Raw genomic sequence first — 21,195 nt, 5'->3', positions numbered from 1 at the left:
TTTGCATGCAATAATTCTTGATTTACAGTTTCCGTTTACAGCTTTGTAAACAGCTGACGTGCATGTACCTATACGCGGGAACTGGGAACCCCTGCGCGGGACACAGCAGAGTCAGATCGTCTCCTCGAACACGTTCGTATCCAGCGAACTTTGCGTCGCTCGAAAATTTCGGCTTCTTTGTGGCAACTGGTTCTAATTGTACGATAGAGAATAAAATAAGGTTCCTCTCGCATGCCGCGAGACAACATTGTCGCTCTGTTTGAAGCTTTAGAATATTTGCACATGTACCTATACATAGGAACTGGGAACCCCTGCGCAGGACACAACAAAGTCAGATTGTCTCCTCGAACGCGATCGTACCAAGCCAGCTTTGATTCGCTCGAGAACTTCGGTTTCTTCGTGGCGACTGGTTCTAATTACATCGAGAGGTATGAAGCGATCGTCGCATAATTCATCAGATTCTAACATATTTCAAAAGCTGGGAAATCTGAATAACCACACGGAGGATCGTTAAATCCCCATCAATTACGAATACTAATAATTTTACGAAGACATTGGATTACGAAAGCATGTATCGTGTAACTTGAATAAATGATTAATGACAATGCAATTATTAGGTACCTGGTTACAGGAATAGGATGCCCCTGCGCGTTACATAGCATATTTACTTCCAATCCGCGGTTACGAACAAAAGAGAACGTTTTTACGTCTCCTATAAATGCGGGCGCTTTGCTCCCCATCGGCTCTAAATGAGAGAATAAAAGACGTCACGAAAAATGTGTATGCTTTACATGACTGAACCCTCGGACAGAGTTCCCCTCGTCGACTTTTCGTAACGATTGTTCCGTGAAAGATATGAAAGAAAAACATCAACCGATGTAACAAGTAAATGTAAATAACGTAAGATTACCAAAAAAAAAAAGATGTTTTAATACACATATAAATTGCACGTATATATTTTAAATGTATTTAAAATCGTTTCTGAATTCTGATATTCATGAAACGATTTTTACAGACAAATGAATATTGCCTATAGAATTACTATTACTTTTAAAGATCGATGTTACTTGAATCCTTGTTAAATGTCGTACCTAGACAGTGGAGGAGGATGGCCTTGGGCATTGCACGGAAGACTGACTTCTGCATTTGCTTTCCGCGCCAATAAAGATATCTTTGCTTCGCCGGCAAAGGCAGGCGCCTTACTTCCGACGGGCTCTAAAGAATATCGACTTGCCATTACTACGAACCCAATTTTCACTCGTATATTTGAAGCAGGGACAGGGCTTTCCCTTGCCAACACCTATTATGCATTGCGCGTTATTAAATTCGTCTTTTAATAAAACAGCTCTTTTATGAAATCGAATTTAGCAGCTTTTCTCTAAGAATAAAAATATTATTGCTTTAATCAATATTCCCTGATTTCCTCTCTCCCTTTGACAACACTTCCTTGCATTAATTGATAATGATGTAATAATCTCATACCTAGATATTGGAGGAGGATGACCCTGAGCATTACAAGACAAACTAACGTCCATGTTCGCTTTTCGCACCAGCAGAGATAACTTTACGTCACCCGCGAAGGCGGGTGCTTTGCTTCCGACGGGTTCTAAAGAATATTTTTATCGATTTAGAAAATATCTTTTTACATCCCTACATCTTGGGCGGGAACAGGGTTTCCCCGCAAAAACGAAGCTCGATTTTGATTAATTGATATAAATTGATTTTATTTCTTTTCCCAATCTCATTCACGTCGACATGAGACTTTTTTTTACAAAGTCAATCTTTGTCAACCATGAATCTAAAAGTTGTTACCTAGTTGTCGGCACAGGACTTCCCTGGGCGGCACAAAAAATACTAATGGGTTGTCCTTCGTGTCTTCCGATCGTACGACTTAAATCGTCCGACGTTAATCTAGGCGACCTGGCACCTATCGGCTCTGAAATCGACGAAAATTGAATCGCGTAAGCACACTCTTATGCGAGATTACCTGACGATTGGGATGGGAAATCCCTGAGCGTTGCAGGCAAGCACCACATCCGTACCCATACGTCTAGGATAGGCTCTAAGAGTGTCATCGGTGGAGAAAATCGGCGATTTAAAGCCGACTGGTTCTACGAGAGACAACGTGACGGAAACGGATCATTTTTACGTGACAATTCGCGACATCACGCGAATAGCAAGAGAATTATCAATTAAAAAATCGGGAGAACTCTTCTGTGATTGAAAATTATTGCAAAATTATTTGCGTAAATTCAACGTTGAACGTACAGTCAAAGTGTCAATTATTTTAACGATTGTGAAGAATGTGGACAGAATATATTCGCGTCTCACCTTGAAATTGGAACAGGGTAACCTTGCACGGGGCACATTAAGTTCGCTGCACCAAGCGCCCTAGATTCCATGAATTCGACTTTACGCACACTTGGCAATTTGGGTTTCGCGCTTGATGTCGGTTCTAAGAGGTACACGAGGAAAAATAAGGCTTGTTAGGCACGAAGACTAGTACTAACCGTGTAATTGGAACAGGGAACCCTTGAGCGGGGCAAGTCATTGACACCGCGCTGGAGCTCGGCGTCGGCCTCACCACTTTTATGTCGGCATTCGTAAATTTTGGTTTCGCGCTGGACACGGGCTCTACATTGAGGAAACATTAGGTCGTCGTACGTGTCGATATTATATGACACGTTTTGAACGCTGGAACTGGGTATCCCGTAGAAGAAGCAAGATCAAAAATCAAATTGTATTTTAAATATAAGAAGAGCATAAAATGTTCCTTCTAAAGAATGTGTTTATATTTTTAAACAATATATATGAAAATTATTATATAATTGAAGGATATTTCTCACAAAAATCAAATAAGTTAATTTCTCTTTATTTGGATTGTGATGCCAAACTTTTCTCTATTACATTGTCAACAATTTTGTGCCGGCCAAAATTAAACGAAAAACAGGAAATATAAGAATTTAACATCTAACAAGAATATTTTTGTTAAAAACAGTAAAATTTAGTAAATAAAAAATTAAAAAATTGTTTTATTATATACTTCGTATAATATTTCCTCCTTTATGTTTATCATACCAATTTATCATCTTTATTAATGTTACAAAAAAATATAAATGTAAAATATTATAGATAAATAGATAATAAATCTAAAATTTCCGCAAGAGAGAACAAATTCAATGATTTATTATTTTTCTTAATGAGTCCTCAAAATATTAATCAAAACTTTATTCTTATATTTACACATCCGGAGAAAAATGACCATATTTTTACAATGTGTGTGAACGGTATAAAAATAAAATTTTTTTAATTCCTGAAAATTTAATTTATTACACTTGTTCGATTTTTGTAAAAAATCTTTTAATTATAACTCACACAAGGAATAAATATTTTTATTCTCTTGAAAAATTTATTTGAAACACAAAAACGCAAAAAAGTACTTTATATTTCAAATATTTATATTACACATAATTCTCTATGTGTATTTGAAATATTGATCAGTCTTGAATATATGTAAAGATAGAAAACGATGGTTATTAATTTCTGCGCCGAAGAAATTCCGAGGACAGAGAGAAATTAAGCGGGATCTGAATGTAATTTAAATAACAAGGACACGATCAAGCCGGTAGGAAAAATCGATTCCTGCCCTTCAATGTCCACTTTCTCTCGTGTTTATTCAATCACTTTCTGTACCGCGTAACCGTGCATCAATCAATATAATTATTCAGACAATCTTTATCTATATTCAATATACCTGTAATTCGGTACTGGAAATGCTTGAGCTGGACACGGTAAAGTTACAGGTTGCTCACGTTGTACCGTGTACGTTGTGTAAGTGCGAGAATTTTCTGTCATTGGAAATTTTGGTTTCGTGCTGGTAATTGGTTCTAAAAAAAAAGAACCAGATTCATGAATCTTTAGTAATCATTACGTTTGATTATTATACAATACGAAATCAAAATTATTCAACATATTTATTCGTTCGATTAAAATGTAATTGCAATATTTAACAATAGAATAAATAATTGATTGAACCGATAAAATTATTTCTTTTGCCAAACTAATAATTCCTAAACGACATTTTTGTAGTATACGATTTTATTTTATTCTTCTTTACGTCTAAGAAACCCTACACCGGGACAAGGTAACTCCATAATAATTGAACACGCTAATATTGACTATCCAATGCTCAGCAACCGTTGATGAAACATTGGGGAAGATAATCACCTGCTATGACGTGTCCTCGATGATTTCACCCTCCACCGACGAAATCAAAGACCCCAAGACAGACGGTGAGGATAGCCCTGACGAATATCAAGTTAAAGAGCAATTTACCTGAATGCTGGCACGGGAAACCCTTGAACGGGGCACAAGAGAGTCACGATGGAGCCCAATATCGCATACGGATTCGTTGATTTCACGTCCAACGCCGTTAATTTCGGTTTCGAGCTCGACAATGGTTCTACGTAACCAAAAATACAAACGAGCGAATACCGAGTCGTTCGACTGTATAGGAAATCGATGATCCCCGCGCACTTTACGCCCGCAAACTTACTTGAAGACTGGGACGGGATACGCCTGGGCGGGACATTGCAGTGTCACGCCTTGAACTTCCGCGATCTCGAATGTACGGCTCTTATCGATAGTGGAGAATTTGGGCTTTGCGAAGCCGACCGGTTCTACAAATCAAACTTCTAGTCAAATGCAAAGCCCCGATGCATCGATACGTACATTGTATTATTAAAATACATAGAATTAAGTCCAAAATTTGTTGAATAAGTTTTGGAAACAATACATCAAATTGATAATATTAATTGATATTAAATTATAATACATATTAAATTATTCGCGTTACTATTATAGTTATAAGAAGACATACAAAATTTTTGTCACGAATAAAATAAAAATAGAGATAAATCGCAAATTTCATTTTACGCGCAAATAAATCGATACTGGGACAGAGTAACCATCCTCAGGGAGAAGAAGCACTCAGATATTCTCCGTCGGATTCTCCTCTCTCCACGACAATAGTGGCAGATCAACCAATACATCAACCTACCTATACGTGGCGATCGGAAATGCTTGAGCCGGGCATAACAACGTAAAGCCTATGCCTTTTGTAACGCGTAGCCCAACGTCGTTTACAGATGGAAACTGAGGCTTGGTGCTTGACGCGGGTTCTAAAAACAGAACGCTAAACACAGTCCGATATGCGCGAAGCTGGCGGCACGAGATTACTCTAACTATGCTGGAATAGGGTCTGCCCTCTTCGTTAACAACGGTGAACGATTCCGACAATTGATAGCGAGCAAATGAAAATACTGTAGAGTAATAACAGTATTCCTAAATTTTGTAATTACGAAGAATAGAAAAGTCTGAGACAAATCATAAAATTGTATTATAGCGTCAAGTAGTTCAGAAATTAATTACCTGGCGAAATAATGTTGTAGGATGTTGAAAGAAGCAGAACGCGAAAAAATATATATATATATATAAATGTGTGATTTCTTAATTTCTTCGAAAATAGTACACAAACGCCTACCTATAGAAAGGTACCGGAAATCCTTGAGCGGGACAAAGGAGAGTAACACCTCTTTGCGAAGAAATGCTGAATCGCTGAAGATCACTCGAGCCGGACAATTGCGGCCGCGTGCTGGATGCCGGTTCTGATGGAAAAGATCATTTTTTTTGCGGAAAAAAAAGAGGGGGTCTTTACCTGTACGATGGGACGGGAAACCCTTGAGCAGGACACAATAACGTCATCGCGCCATCTAAGTACACTTTGAATCCCTGCGAGTCCGCCAGCGACGGAAATTTCGGACGGGCACTTGCGACTGGTTCTACGAAAGTTCGAAGATACCAAAGAAATATCGATAATCACGATGCTCTCTTTCACTTACGCTATTAATGTATACACAAGGTGTCTCATAACTCTTAATTAATATTTGTGGAAGTGAAAGAGAATGATATTTCACTTCCAGAAATATTAAATAAGAATTATGGGACATCCTGTATACATATACTATAACGAGTAATATATATATTGTAATTTGACATTTCTTTATTAATATAAAACATACGTGTTTAAATGAAATCTAATATAATTAAAAATTTAAGTAGAGTTATTACAGTATAGTTAAAATTTTGTTGAAGTAAAATTTAGTAAAGAAAAATTTTATGTTTATAAAGTAAATTTAAACGTTCCATGTATAATAATCGATCACCGGAAATTGACGTATGGTGATTCGTATAACAGACATTGAAAGATTAAAAGAGAAGATGAGAACACGCAGAGCGTGTATACGCCGTTCTATCTATCCGTCCGCAATTTCCTTCTTCGTCTTTTCTACATTATTCCGCACTGCCATGCCATCGTGCGCCAACCGGAATATGGTCTCTCTATAGTACGCACTCGCTTTCTTATAACATCGACGCTTTGTATACCTGAAAGCTGGAACGGGGAAGGCCTGTGCCGGACACATGAGAGTCAGCGGCCGATCGCAGTGAACAGTGTACGTACGCGAATTCTCTGTCATCGGAAATTTCGGTTTTGTGCTGGCGACTGGTTCTACAAGAAAGCGAAAGAGAAAAGCACGAGCGTACAGCGCACGTATCTACATTTGTACAGTTGTACGACGAAAATGTGATAATTTAAATCGAATTTCACTTCTTGTTTTAAATAACTGTTTAAAACTGCTGAGACAGGGCATATTAATAATTATATTATTACAAAATAAATATTAAAACAATAAACAAATATTCGAAACAATAAAGAAAAGTTTCTCGTGAGAAAAAAATGAGCTTGTTAATTCTATATTTTTAAAATGTTTGCAATTTCAGAAAATAACCGATTTTAATTACGAATGCTCGTGTTCTTTCTATCACTCCTAGAGATTACACAATTATTTCTATTTGTAAATCTAAAACTGCCGGTGATATAACCTTGTCCCACCTATGCGATGGCACAGGGAATCCTTGAGCAGGACAGAGTAGAGTCAAAGAGTCTCTCTGGTTTGAGATAAATCCGCGTGAGTTATCCATTGTCGGAAACTTTGGACGTACGCTCCCCACAGGTTCTACAAAAAGACCACGGGCGTGGAAGGAAACGTGTCAGAAACGCTGACAACGTTACAATGATCCACTTATGTATGCCAGGGGACAGGGAACCCTTTAAACCCATTAAAATAATAACCAACTTGAAATCCATTATTTAATCGGATAATTGTGTACAATTCCGTGTCAAAATTTAATATTTTTTCAATATCGTGATAGGAATTATCGACGAGAAATGCCTCTTCTAATTTACTATTATAATAATATAAAATAAATGTACCAGTTAGTAGATATGACCCAATTATTGGACAAAGTAACAAAAAAATATTTTTAATAATAAACTTTTAATGGTATGTACGATTCTAAATAAATTAATCTTACTAAATTTTTGTAAATAACGAATTTACTTAGAAACAACGAATTTACGTACAAACAACTGAAAGCTATTATAATATATTTAAAACTTTTGTCCATTTTCCATCCAATAATTGGGTTATGTCCATTAACAATCCACTAACTAGTACATTTATCTTTGCATAAACAAAATTCTAAAACTACAGGTATTGATCTTACATCATCGTATTTAAATCGCCATTTTAATGCTCTATCCTACCTATAAGACGGAAGCGGAAATCCTTGCGCAGGGCAAAAAAGTGGCAAGTTCCCGTTGGTCCTCGTCACGAATCCAATCAGGTTGACGATACTCGAAAGTTTTGGACGTGCGCTCGCTACGGGCTCTGCCAGTCGCAGTCCGGGAGAGAAGAAGATAAGTAATTGGAAAGGATAAGAGGAAAAGTGAAGATGACAGTGAGATGCATCACAACGAAACATCTTCGTGAATTTCGACTTACTTTTGAATAGGGACAGGGAACCCTTGAGCGGGACACAATAATGTGACAGATCCATCTTTAATCATACGAAACCCTCTGATGTCATCTATCGTCGGGAATTTCGGTTTCACGCTGCCGACCGGCTCTAAACATTATTGAATCGTACGTACACACTATTACCGCTAACTAAAATATCATCTATATGCAGGAGGACGGGGAACCCCTGAATCTCGAACTAAATCTGTATCTTGCAAATCTTTGCGATAAAAACGCAACGTAGCGCAATTTTATTTTTTGATGTCCAAATCTCTGTGGTTAATGCTACAAATATAGGTTTTGTCTAACATTTAATTATGAAAATAATATAAAAAGCGATTTTCTCTCTAATAATATTGTATAAAATATGTTAAGATAACATAAACAGAAAATGAATATTAAAATGTATGAATAAAATACGTGTTAATTTAACATATGATAAATGTTAATTTTACTGAAAAAATATGATTCCACAGTTTACTTACAAATTGCGTCAGTATTACATTTTTTATATTAATTTTTTTATATAATTTTTGTTACTTTCTAATATATACATCTTGTAAAATTAATACAAAAGTTAAATGTTAAATTTAACACACAAATTTTCCAACTATTTAAGCCCTCTGATACCTTTCCTTTATGCAGGAGAGTTTAGGTGATTACTACATCTTTTAAATTTTCATACTATAATACATTTAAACTTAGATATATCAAAAGTCTTTTAAAATCGAGTTTTACGATAATCATATTATTTTTTTTAATTGCATTGAAATTGAATTTAGCGATCCCGAAAACCTTTAAAAAGCAAATCTTCCATTAAAAGATTCTAATTATCAAAAATGAATACAGCGTTAGGACTTTCCATCAGAGTATATTAATATAAAATTGAGACAATACCGCTGAAGAAATCAGTTATATGACATAAAAGGATCACCGCGATATGTCAAGTGTATCGTCATTGCTAATTACCCAGCAGCTTCACTGCAAGCACCGAATATTTAATCGCAATTCCTTAATGGAGAACCAACGTGAGACTCGCTTTAAGAGCAAAATGACATCAAGGTATTCGATAATGCAATACCTATATGAAGGGACCGGAAAGCCCTGAGCAGGGCACAGGAGCGGCAAAGTTCCGTTCGTAGACGTGATGAGACCGTTTATATTGCTGACGCTGGGGAACTTTGGACGTACGCTTCCCACAGGCTCTGCGACAGGTTACGAGACCCAAGAAGAAAAGAGAAAGAAAGAAAAATACATACGACTTCGCCTAGTACGACTTACTTGTACAAGGGGACAGGGAATCCCTGAGCAGGGCACAGCAACGTGACCGAGCCATCCTTTGTCGTTCGAAAGCTCCTCGAGTCGTCGATCGTCGGGAACTTGGGTCTCACACTGCCGATCGGCTCTGATCATATCGTTTATAATTGGAGACTTGCGTGCCCGCGACGAACGGTCATCCCGAAGGATTCGCGTTCGCTCGTAGTGGCAGTGTTGTAGTCTCTACCTGTACAGGGGAACGGGGAACCCCTGTGCCGGGCACATCAAGGCAGGGGAGTCTCCGACGAGAGTCCGGAAACCGCGCACGTCGTCCGTCGACGGAATCTTTGGGCGCACACTGCCCACTGGTTCTAAAATGCACGCCATTTCTGTTTTTTTTTCTCATTCTTTCAACTCGCTTGTAATTTTGATGCGAATCAAGAATCGTCCTTGCGGAAAGATAAGCGATAAATTGACTCAACGTCGTGACCGTATATGAATTTATGTGAGTACCTTCAAGAATGATGAGACACTAAGTGCTTTAACTAGATCAATGAGAAGGAACGGGGAACCCCTGTGCACACATACACATACACGATACAAATTTGCTAAATAATGGCGTAACAACAAAGGTTATTGGTATTGTCTGATAAAAGTTGAGATTCACGTTTGATTACAAAAATTTTATTATTTCTCTAAGATAATTTTCAGTTTAATTTCCATACATTATAAATAAAATATCTGAGTTTAAATAGCGATAAAAGACTGTCTTTTATCGCTAATTGAAATCTAAATAAATATATTTAAATTTTAGCTAACAAAAATAGACTATCTTCTCCTCAACAATACAATTTTATCGTTCCTGAATAAATGAAATTATCTATACAGCACAGATGCTTGCATTGCTGCAACATTTTCAATAATACTTCAACTACATTAATACTGGAACGTTGCAATGTTGCTATAATATTATTGCTGAAATGATCTGTATTGTATAGGTAATAATTGTTACTTTCGTCTTTACTAATTGCTTTACACAATCTCATACAAGATCACACATTCCAACAATATTGCAATAATATTTACAACATTCCAATAATTGCAGTAACATTGTAACATTACAGCACTATTGATACAAACTTCTATGCTCTAGAATTTTATTCCCTGTCATTTTAAAAATTACTGTCTGTTATAATTTAACACGTAAAGGAAAGTATCATTATTATAAAACCATCCTGCAAACTACTTTATATGTTCCTTTAATAGTTTCCCAATCGAGAGTTCATCTCTGTTCTGATCAAGAGTATCGTACCTATGAGACGGTACTGGAAATCCTTGGGCAGGGCACAGAAGCGGTATATTGCCTTCCAAGCCCACAGAAAGTCCATTTATGTTGTCCATCGTAGGAAACTTTGGTCGCACACTGCCCACGGGTTCTGCATAACGAAAAGCCAGTAGAGCCATATACTTGTCAAACCCCATGCTCGTGTCGCCAATCAGTGTCATTACGGCTATATTGCATCTTGCTCTAGTTGTAGCCCCTAGATTATTGCATCGCGTCGACGTGACTCGACAGCTTTGCCTACGCTATTGCACCGCTCATACGAAGAAAGCAATTCGTTTATCGGTGTCATCCTGCCGATCAGTGTAGATATTCAACGGCTACGCGAAAGCGATGGCGAAACAAAAGTGATTTCGCGCTCAATGTCGCGTTGTGGTGCGGTGAATCCATCGCAGTATATCTAAGAGAATTTCTTAACTCTAGACTATCCGAATTACACGATGTGCTATTGAATGAAGTAGTGCTACAAATCACGAACTAAAAAGGATGGAAAACAAAATTCTATAACAATTTCATTGTGTTCGAGTTCGTTATAAAATTTCAATTTTTTTCCTAAAAATTAATAAAGATAAAACATGATTGAAAAGAATTCTTTTCAAAATGGGAAAATTATGGCTAGTATCATTGTCGCACTTAACGGTTCGAATGTTCCTGCTCATTTACTGCAAGAGCGAACAAAGACGACGCCGCTTAATTAAACGATCGATTCACAGAAACGAAGCTCAGCTGCGTTGAGTATTAACATCTATAGAACTATGTGCAGCATCCACACGATGAAGTTCTCGGCTGAAAGAACATGTTCCGTAAACTTACCACGCGAGAGCGAAGGACAGAGCCCGGAGATCGCGGAAGGCGCCGCAAAGCATTTCGAAAGAATTTCGCACAAGTCATTTATTTCTTTTTTTTTTTTTTCATTCATTTGTCTTTGGATATTTCCTCTCGAAATCGATTATATCAAGAGTCGAGTTTTGGGCGGGCGGTGGCGCGTGCCCGCAGGGGTACCCTGTCCCAGCATTCAGGTTCACCCTCGAGCTTGACCGCGCTAAATGCCGGACATGCATTTCGGCTTTTCTAAGATAATAAATTCGAAGGTAAAGTTCGTAATATAAAAATATCGAATTATTTCTCCTAACAGTCCTTCGCGTTTTCGGAAAGAACCGAGCATGAAATTGTCGATCAAGCTCGTTGGCGCAAACGATTGCACGTTCGTGGAACGTGATTGTATATCCAAAAAGACAACTGATTTTCCTAGAAAGTACAATGCCTTGCACGACAATAATAGTAATTTAGAAAATAATTTGGAAGATTACACTAATTACTTAAAATATTAGTTTCGTGTATATTTATTTTTATTATGGAAAATCAATAATCTTTTGGATAATAATTTCGAACCTAGACACCTCACAATGAGAGAAATAGGTAGCTAATAACAACGGCATTAAAAAATTGATGTTTCAAAATTTATGTTAAATTGGAAGAGATACACCTATAAACTATCATATTTAGAAAGAAAAAAAAAAGGGAAAATATTTTATATACCTGCACATAAATTTATATTTATATTAACCCGATTAATTTACAGCTAACTCGGTAAATAAACAAATTATTACGCAACAACGGTTTCATAATTAATTAACTTCCATGATCGTAATATGCGTGTCTATGATATAAATTAATTGCCACAAATAACTGTACTTATATTGATCTAGAAAGTGAAAAATGTGAACTGTGGCGTCCAGGTTCGAAATGAGAAATACGATTCTGATTTCTTTCAGAAAAACAGGTATAGAAACATTGATTAGTGAAGTTGTACTCCTCCGTTTAAATCGAAGGATGAGAAACATTTGTCAAAGAGAGTGATGCTGAATCAGAATCGTAATTTCCGTACAAAAGGAACGAGACACTTCTGCGTTTTCACTCACCAGTAATGACAAGACGACCCTTCGTTGCGGATAGCCTAGTTTCGCCAGTGAGCCTATGCTTCGTGCGGCATTGGTAAGTCTTATATCCGTCTTCGGGTCCGACGTCCCTGATGTGCAGCTCTCCGGATGGCAGCACCAAGTATTTTCCATCTAAACCCGTTCAGAGTTGCATACGTTAGTCATTGCGCATTAGTCCTTACGCAACTTGTCGGGATAATCGATCGACTGATTATCGTATTATTTGATGTCATGCGATATTATTAAATTGATTAGTTATGGGCACATCGCCACTAATTAATTACAAAGACATACATATATGTTATTAATATCAAGGGGAAGTCGATTATCCCGACTTAACTGCACGATGCTCGAATGACAGTGATATAATATTACACAGAAAGCTTCGTTGAAGTATCTAAAAATTTAACTAGATACCCATCTAAAAATAATTTTATTGGATCATCAAAATAATTATGTAGAACGTTCAAGATTTGCTAGAATATCAAAACTTTTTGCTCATCATATTTTTAGTGTCCTATATAATTATTTTGGTAAGCCAAAAAGTTTATTTTCAGATCTACCCCAGTAAACATTAACATAACTAAAAGTAATATAACATCAATGTTACATTACTCTTAGTGTTTACTAGGCTAAAATAATTTTATTGGACCATTAAAATATTTATGTAGGACGTTCAAGATAATTGCTATAGAATGTCAAATTTTTTGCTTATTATGCTTAAGCGTCCTACATAATTATTTTAATAAAATAAAAAAGTTAGTTTTTAAATCTAACTAAATTTTTATATACTCGGCAAAATTGTTCTCTCTGTATACTATGTTTCAAGCACAATGCTCTTACTTAATGTACCTACATGCAGTGTACGAATTCGCCGAATGCTGAATGAACACGGACCCTTCAATTTCCCGCTTCGACAATTCGGCGAATTCTTTATGGAATCAAAGCACGTTCGTCAAACAACAGCAAAAGAATCTCGCGTCCACTTACAGATTCATGGGAAAGATATTATGCGAAATCACATCTTCATCTCTTTACGAATGTAAATATATGCGATATTCTTCTTGCTCGTTGAAGTATCCAGGAAATCTATATGTCTTTTGTATCTATTACAATATAACCGTAAAGAGAACAAAAAATCATCCTAAGTACAAAATCTACAGTATTTATCAATACTATAAACAATACAAGAAAGAAAGAAATTATTTCGTAAAGACTTTATCATTAATTTTCCAAAAATGATTCTAGCAAATATCTATGTACAATATCACTTGCTACAGATTATCTTAATAAACGGGATATAACGAATTGCTGTTAATCCATTTTGCATGTTAAAGTTAATCTCCATTGTGGTTGAAAATCCAACGCCTCTAACAAATCTGATCGCTTTTGCGGCCGAATCTCATCGACAAACGAGACTTCCTGGATAGGCGAACTAGTTTCATGCGATCACACACAAGCTATCCACAGCCATTTAGCTACTACCACACAGAGAGGAGGGTACAGGTGAGAAGAGACGGATGGGCCGAATCAAACGATCGGAAAAAAAATCGGTGGAAAGAGGGAAGAGAGGTCTGGAACAGCGCGAGCAGCGGCAGTCAACGTCGTACAAATTTACATACAAATTTCCACGTAAAATCCCACATTGCACAGTACTTTTGAAACGAGGGACATCAAAACAAGAGAGCACGTATATCTTGTATTTCGCACGCGTGATATCGATTCGAGCGGTACTTGGTCGATAGAGCGGAGGCCGATGGAACGATTTAAACGACCTGGATTGGTATTTTCGTTATTTCGCAACTATAAATTTGTATTGGCGAAATAGTTTATTCCCTTTTCCTGCCGTTCCCTTTTTTTCCTCTCATGTGTCCAAATTTGTGTCAAAACCATTGTCACTGTGCACGTATTTTATTTCGTTCGGGATCTCGTGATTGAAACCAGCACGTTTTTAATTATTATTTATTTGTCACGGTCGAGCCGAGGATAATTTTTGCTCGAACGCGAAAGCGATCGTCAAACGAAGTGTCATTACCGAACGATGGTCGGACGACGTCAGTCATGAGAGAATCCTTGATCTCATTACCGCATACTAATAGTTTGCCGACCACTGTAATTCTACGTTTACCGAACGCTTGAAATGCATCGCTCTTACAGAACAAATAATCCAAAGAAAATGCATTAAGTTTTTCAACTAAAATATTGTACAAGATACATCGGAAAGAAGGAAAAAAACGAAAAATCATAAGAAAAACTAGTCGAAGAATCTGCTTCTAGACTGATTCTAAAATCTTCTGCACAGATGTTATCTCACGAATCATACAACTTCGATAATGGAATAATATAAATACACACAAAAATAGAACATAATTCCTATTCTATTCGTTCTATGCGTTTATTTCTGTAATAAGTATCCAGATAATACGCCAATTTGATGGATTGCAAGTGTCATAGAAATGGAAGATTCACGCGATATTCGAGCAGAGTGAAGATGATATGAAATATTGCGCCTTGTATGTACCGTAATCGGCGCTAGGATATATATCAGTGGTCTCGTCTTCGATCCAAGAGTCAACCTCGACGAATTCGGCGACGAAGCTCGGTATGTGACACTTGATAATTGCGGCGTTCCCCCGAAGGACGTGTTCGTCCATCACGTTCACTGCATACCGCTGCCCGACAACTGCAACCAGACACCGATTTCCGGTTTTACCATAAGGCGCACATCTACCACCTGACAGGACGTGTCGATCATTCGTCGATTGATTACACACGATTTCGACTTCGTGCAGTTGACGATTTCGTCGATTTGTACGTAAAAAGTGATAATAGGAATTTACGTCATTAATTTCATTATGAATTAATTTTACAATGATGGATGAGGCATTACAATTGATAGACAAAATACTTAATTGTGTATTTATGTATGAGCTTATTCAACTATCTCGTTTATCCGTTTATTATATAAACGCAGTTTATATTACGTAATTTCCAAGTAGATCTTAATAAAATTTATAAACCGTGAGAAAAGAGAAAAAGTTTCATTAATAAGAGCTAGTTTTATTAATGTAAAGTAAGAATTTATGTTATTTCATATCAAGAAAAGAGGAAACCTATGATCAGGTATACTATTGTATTGGCTCGAAGATAAATAGTCATCTAAATAATATATTGTAAGCTTTAAGGAATTCAATTTGAATGACACATTCGGTATTATCGCAGAACTTGTACCACAAAAATGTTAAGAATATTTTATTTTGGATAAGACACAGCTTTAATAATATATTGGATGTTTAGTTTCTGCGACGTGACTAGAATGGAAAATTTATACTTTCCCTAAAAAATAAATATATTATATAAAACAAAATTTAATAAGATCAATAATTATGTTTAACAATACAAACACAGTTACAGTTTAAGAGAAAATTTTCTTATTTTATTTTAATTATTTTTAAAAACGTATTTATTTCTTAACAAAAAATTTTTCCAGGTTCCAAATTGCCTTTTCGTACTAATTTGAAATACAATAAAGAAAAATCTGTAATTTTTTAAAATAATTTTCTGATTTTGTTGAAAAATATGTGTAACACATCCTTATTTAAATAAAAAAAAATGCTTCAGTTTTATTGTATGTAGAATGTTCAATAAAAATTGAACATATAACAAACTTTCAGAATTTATAATTATAAAAACAGGTATTCAACGAGCGATTCAGACGTTATTTTCAAACTTGTACATAATGTAATCATCACGATGGATTTTCAACGACTCGATAAATTCCGCTCGGCGAGCCTATCATAATTAGGAATCCTATTCACGTCAACGTCGCGTCTCTTTTCTTTGTGAATTAAAATAAACTCTACTATCTATGGCAACTGAAGAATATGTTTCTGTCAAAGAGAACTGGTCGCGCGACCGGTCTTGAAATAGACGCGATCGATGTTCAACATTACATACGATTCGTTATACACGTTCAATAAACAAGTGGCATCGATGCGCATCGCAACGATATGGAAGATATCTAATCGCATTATATGCGCCTTATACACTTCGCGCACTTAAACAAACATGATACGTAGTATCGTTAGGAGGAAAAGAGAGAATCGTAGAAAGCGCATGCAAGACATCGACTAACTCGGTCGAGCGATCCAGTTCTCACGTCCGGTGACTGGTGATCTGCGCCCTATTCAAACCAAATTTACGATCTGCCAGTTCATAAAGGGGAACACAATACACACAGTGCGCTGCGTCCCTTCAATTTTTACTACCATATGATTGTGCGTCGGCGACGTAGCTGCCGCCGTTGGAATCGATCCATCCCACCACGTCCACGTGGTCGGCCACGAACGAGGGAACTTGACACTTGAAAATAGCCGCGTTGCCGCGTATCGCGAACTGATCGTAAACCTGAACCTCAAAGTACTGGGCGACCACTGCAAATGAAGCGAGAAAAAAAAACAAGAGTTTGGAGTTTGTTCTAGGCTGCCGAGTGTCGCCGGTGCGCTTTGATCACGCCGATTAAAATTCCAATGAGTCTGGCTGTCTGCAAACTGGCTGGCCGCGTGGCCGCTGCAGCCAGCCTCCGGTCGTGCTTGCTGTCGAGTCCAGCAACGTCCGGTGCACGTGAAACATCGATCCAGTTAATCCCACTTAATCTAATTGCAAATTAACACAAATCCGGCACTCCGTCTCTTAATTTCACATAGAAATTTCTTCGCATACATTGTATCGAAGAAGATCAAGCAGCATATTTAACGAATAGTATTTAAATTCATACTTAACAGAACATTTATCCCTCGATATTACTTCATAATCACAAACCGAATTTTATACCACTCATGCTCTTATGAATAAGATTTATCGTCTTAATTACTTTTATCTCACGAATTCATTAATAAATGAATAGTTACTATACCCTTTTGAAATGTGCAACACACTTCGGGAAATAATATCCGTTTCCGTAATCACAAATTAGGTACAGAAATGAAATTGTGATTTCTCGTGAATATGATGAAATTTAAGACATTAGTATAACTTCGCCTCATTAATTAATATTACATATTATGATATTACATGTAATGTCTTCAAGCACTGGCTAGCGCAGCCGTAAAGTAAATTCGATTACGTTACCGGGAATAACCCTTCAACGATCTTCTCTCTTTACTGAAAGTGGATCAAATCACTTGGTCGCGCGCAGGCGTTAATTCGCTTCTCGACCCGATTAATCTGACTTATCCTAATCCGAGGATCACGCCGAACGAGACCACTACCGACTGCATGCTCTGCCTCTATTCACCTTCATCGAACTCTAAATAGAAAAGGTAAACTTTTCGGGATAGAACCTGCGTTCCATTCTATCGACCATCAACCTTTCTTTCCATTGTACGAGAATTCTACCGACCAACGCTAATATGTGCAAGACACATAGGTACATTACATGAATGAACCGTCTCTACTCATCCGAGACAAATATTGTACATTCTAATTTAATTGCAAGATCTTTGAAAGACGGATATGTTATGAGAAATTTGAAGGACACAGGAAAAGAAATAAAAGAGATATAAAGAAAAAAGTAAAGTTATCTATAAAAAAAAAAAACAAATAAAATTGCATCACTATAATATAATAGGATTTAGAAATAATATATGTAACAAAAATTTATAATTATTTCATCATTTTGTCGATATTGGTTTCGTGCAATCAGTATAAGTACCCTTTTCTTGTTGGCTATTCGCGGTATAAATGGAATCATCCTCATCCTGCCATTCAATCACATCTACAAAATCCGCCACAAAGCTGGGTACGAGGCATTTTAGGGTTGCGGTATTTCCACGTAAGACAAACTCGTCGATGACCCTCGTCTCGTAGAATTGCTGGACCACTGCAACGCGAGATTTCTCAAAGCTAATCGTGGTATATCATATCAAATTTTTGTTTCGCTTTGATGAACACTACTCGAACCGCACCGAAAGACAATTAAAATTTTGCACAGCTATCGTATTTTTCGCCATTCAAATTATTATCTACCTCTTCATATCTACCTTTCAGATGTTTATCTAGTAACTTAACGATCTGATTTATTCATTACTCTCTACTATCTCAGATTATCAAACATCAAAACCGAGAAAACACGTAATAAATAATTCTTGCAAATTATATTTAAATAGAAATATTTTTCAATAAAACAACATTTACAATCAATAAGACAGACTTACGTATATCGAAATTATTTTCTTATTTCAAGAAAAAATTAAATCATATTTATTTCTATATGTATATTATTATTTTGATAGTTTTGTCATAGCTGCGAACTTATTTCGTTTTCGGTTATGCATAATTTATTTTCAAATACATGATTATTTAATAATAATTAACGACATGTAAAAAAAGAGTTTTCGGTGTATTTTACAAATCAGTATCAATTGTGTTACTTTATTGAAACGTATTTCTATATTTTGCAAGAATTTTGCAAAATTTTGCAATATTTTTATTGTATATTTCTCACTTATAACAACATATTCTGAGATGTAACGGTGAGTAAATAGGAATTTTAAATACACTTCTAAATACGATTGCACAAGTGCACTGGATTATAGCAGATTCGAAAGTAAAAGTTGAAACTTGTCACGAGCTGCGAACTGCAACCAACAGTTGCCGGATTGCCTGGAAACGAATGAGAAGAAAGTGCAAGAGCTCGTTTAAGGGTGGGAAATGAAAATAACGGGGAAATAAAAGAATGGAGAAGCTGCCCCGCAGACAACGACATACAACGGCATCTCTACGTCGACATCGACCGGCATCATACCGTATTCCAGATCGGACGTGTAAATCGTCCCGTCGTCGGCCACCCACTGATCCACCTGGACGAACTCGGACACGAAGCTCGGTATTTTGCATTTCATGATCGCGCTGTTAGCTCGGATCACATATTCGTTCTCGGCTTCGGTAACGTAGAACTGCGAAACCACTGCCGGCAATGTGTTAACTCTCTGAGACACGGTGAGAAATAAATTGTTTCTTTGAATAAATTTGATAATTTAATTAGTTATAACGATGAAATTTAAACGATTAATTTAGATTACTTTATATGAAATAAATCAATCGATCAAATCGAAATTTAAAATATTTTTTTTTGTCACTCTTTAACAAGAAATATCTTCTTGGGCACGTCATAAAATTCCTTTTGTACATTCTTGTAAAAATGTATGCTTCAAAGAGTTAAATAGGTGGAATATTCGACGGAAAATAAAATATGCCTTGAATAATAGGATCGTAAAAGAAAAAATACTAATGCGTTATTTTTTTGGTTAACAACGTTAGTAAACATAAATAAGCGACAAATATTTTCCACAGCGAATTGTATATGTATATAGATATAGACATAGGTTGTAAAGTAAAAAATTCAAGTAAAATTCAATATAATTATAATGGCTAACTGATTTTACTAGGAATCCAAAAAAAATTATCAATATTTTTAATTTATAAATTATTTTCTAATCAAGAAGCAAGTTACTGCAAATTCTAGAGTCCTACTAAATTCTTGAGTTACTTATTTTATAGGTATACTCTCTCTTTTCAATTAAATAAGATTTTCTATTAAATAAGAATAAATATTAAACATCCTAATCCATATACAAATTTTCAGTTGTGTTGGGATGCTTAAAATAATTAAAAACCGCCCAATGGGATTTGTAGTACCCTGTGCGACCGTAAGATCCGTCGGTAGATAGACCTCGCCGTCTTCGCGAATCCATGCTTCGACAGTAACGAATTCTGCGATGTAACTGGGGATGCTGCATTTTAATATCGCGCTGTTTCCCCTTATAACGTATTCGGTCAAGATCTCCGGATTATAAGGCTGAGTGACGACTATATGTGGGGGATACATATTAAAACAATGTTCAATTTAATCAATAAGAAAGCTCGCTTTGTTTAAAAATAGCCCCATTGTATGTGAAACGGAATGCGTTCATCGCTTTTAATCTTTCGTATTATCTGTAGATGAAAAATTTTCCGCAAGTAAATTGCAAGAAAAAAATTAGACGTTAATAAACAAGAAAGTTCAAGCCTTTTAGAAAAATAAATCAAGCGAATAAACAATATTTTTATTAAAACAAAAAGCAATTGAAACTATAGGAGTAATTTGAGAACTTTCTGTATCGCGAGATGCCCCATGAATATTTTTGTATATCGGAAATAATGCGAAACAAGTCATAATAACGTAAATCAAATTTCAAGGAAGTATCGCTTCTATCCTCTCGCACTTGACATTATTTTATCTTGTCAAAATAGTATGCTTACTGACATTACACCATGCTGAAATGAGAATTCAAGAACTTTTCCTACGCAACTTCTCGAACTTAACTACGTTCGCGTTCGTAGACACGATGTCGGCTTATTTTCTTAGGCCTATCGTAATTCGCGACGTGAGAGCCACCGGATGGTTCATTAACTCTCACGTATATATGTGCTGCCGCCGCCGTTCAGCCGCCGTCAGATCAGACCGCGTGGCCAGCGGAAACGAATCGTTACCACGTGCCACTTTGAACTTTGACAAAGTTAGGCGAGGGGACAGGGTGTCTGAGTAGCAGGGAGAGACAGGGGGGTGATATAACCGGAAAGAGAATTTCCTCGCTCTGCGTACTCATCGTATGTACTCATTGGCCGACGTACTTATCAGCGATCATCATTCAAATTGTACAACGCTTACATATATTATAAGTTAATCAAGATATAC

The 21,195-nt window shown here is 36.4% G+C and overlaps 1 protein-coding gene across 1 annotated transcript in view; it reads right to left on the bottom strand.

Annotated features, from left to right (window-relative positions):
• The window catches only part of LOC108753817 (Down syndrome cell adhesion molecule-like protein Dscam2), a 78,514-nt gene that overhangs the window by 42,569 nt on the left and 14,750 nt on the right, over nt 1–21,195 (bottom strand). Inside the window, exon 6 of the mRNA XM_018495735.1 lies at nt 12,441–12,590. Within this exon, the coding sequence (XP_018351237.1) occupies nt 12,441–12,590 (150 nt within the window). The remainder of the gene's footprint in view (nt 1–12,440; nt 12,591–21,195) is intronic.

This window comes from Trachymyrmex septentrionalis, unplaced genomic scaffold (genome assembly GCF_001594115.1).
Source record: "Trachymyrmex septentrionalis isolate Tsep2-gDNA-1 unplaced genomic scaffold, Tsep1.0 scaffold72, whole genome shotgun sequence".
NCBI lineage: Eukaryota > Metazoa > Arthropoda > Insecta > Hymenoptera > Formicidae > Trachymyrmex > Trachymyrmex septentrionalis.
The sequence above is the reverse complement of the archived record's forward strand: the minus strand, read 5'-3'. Positions and strand labels throughout refer to the sequence as shown.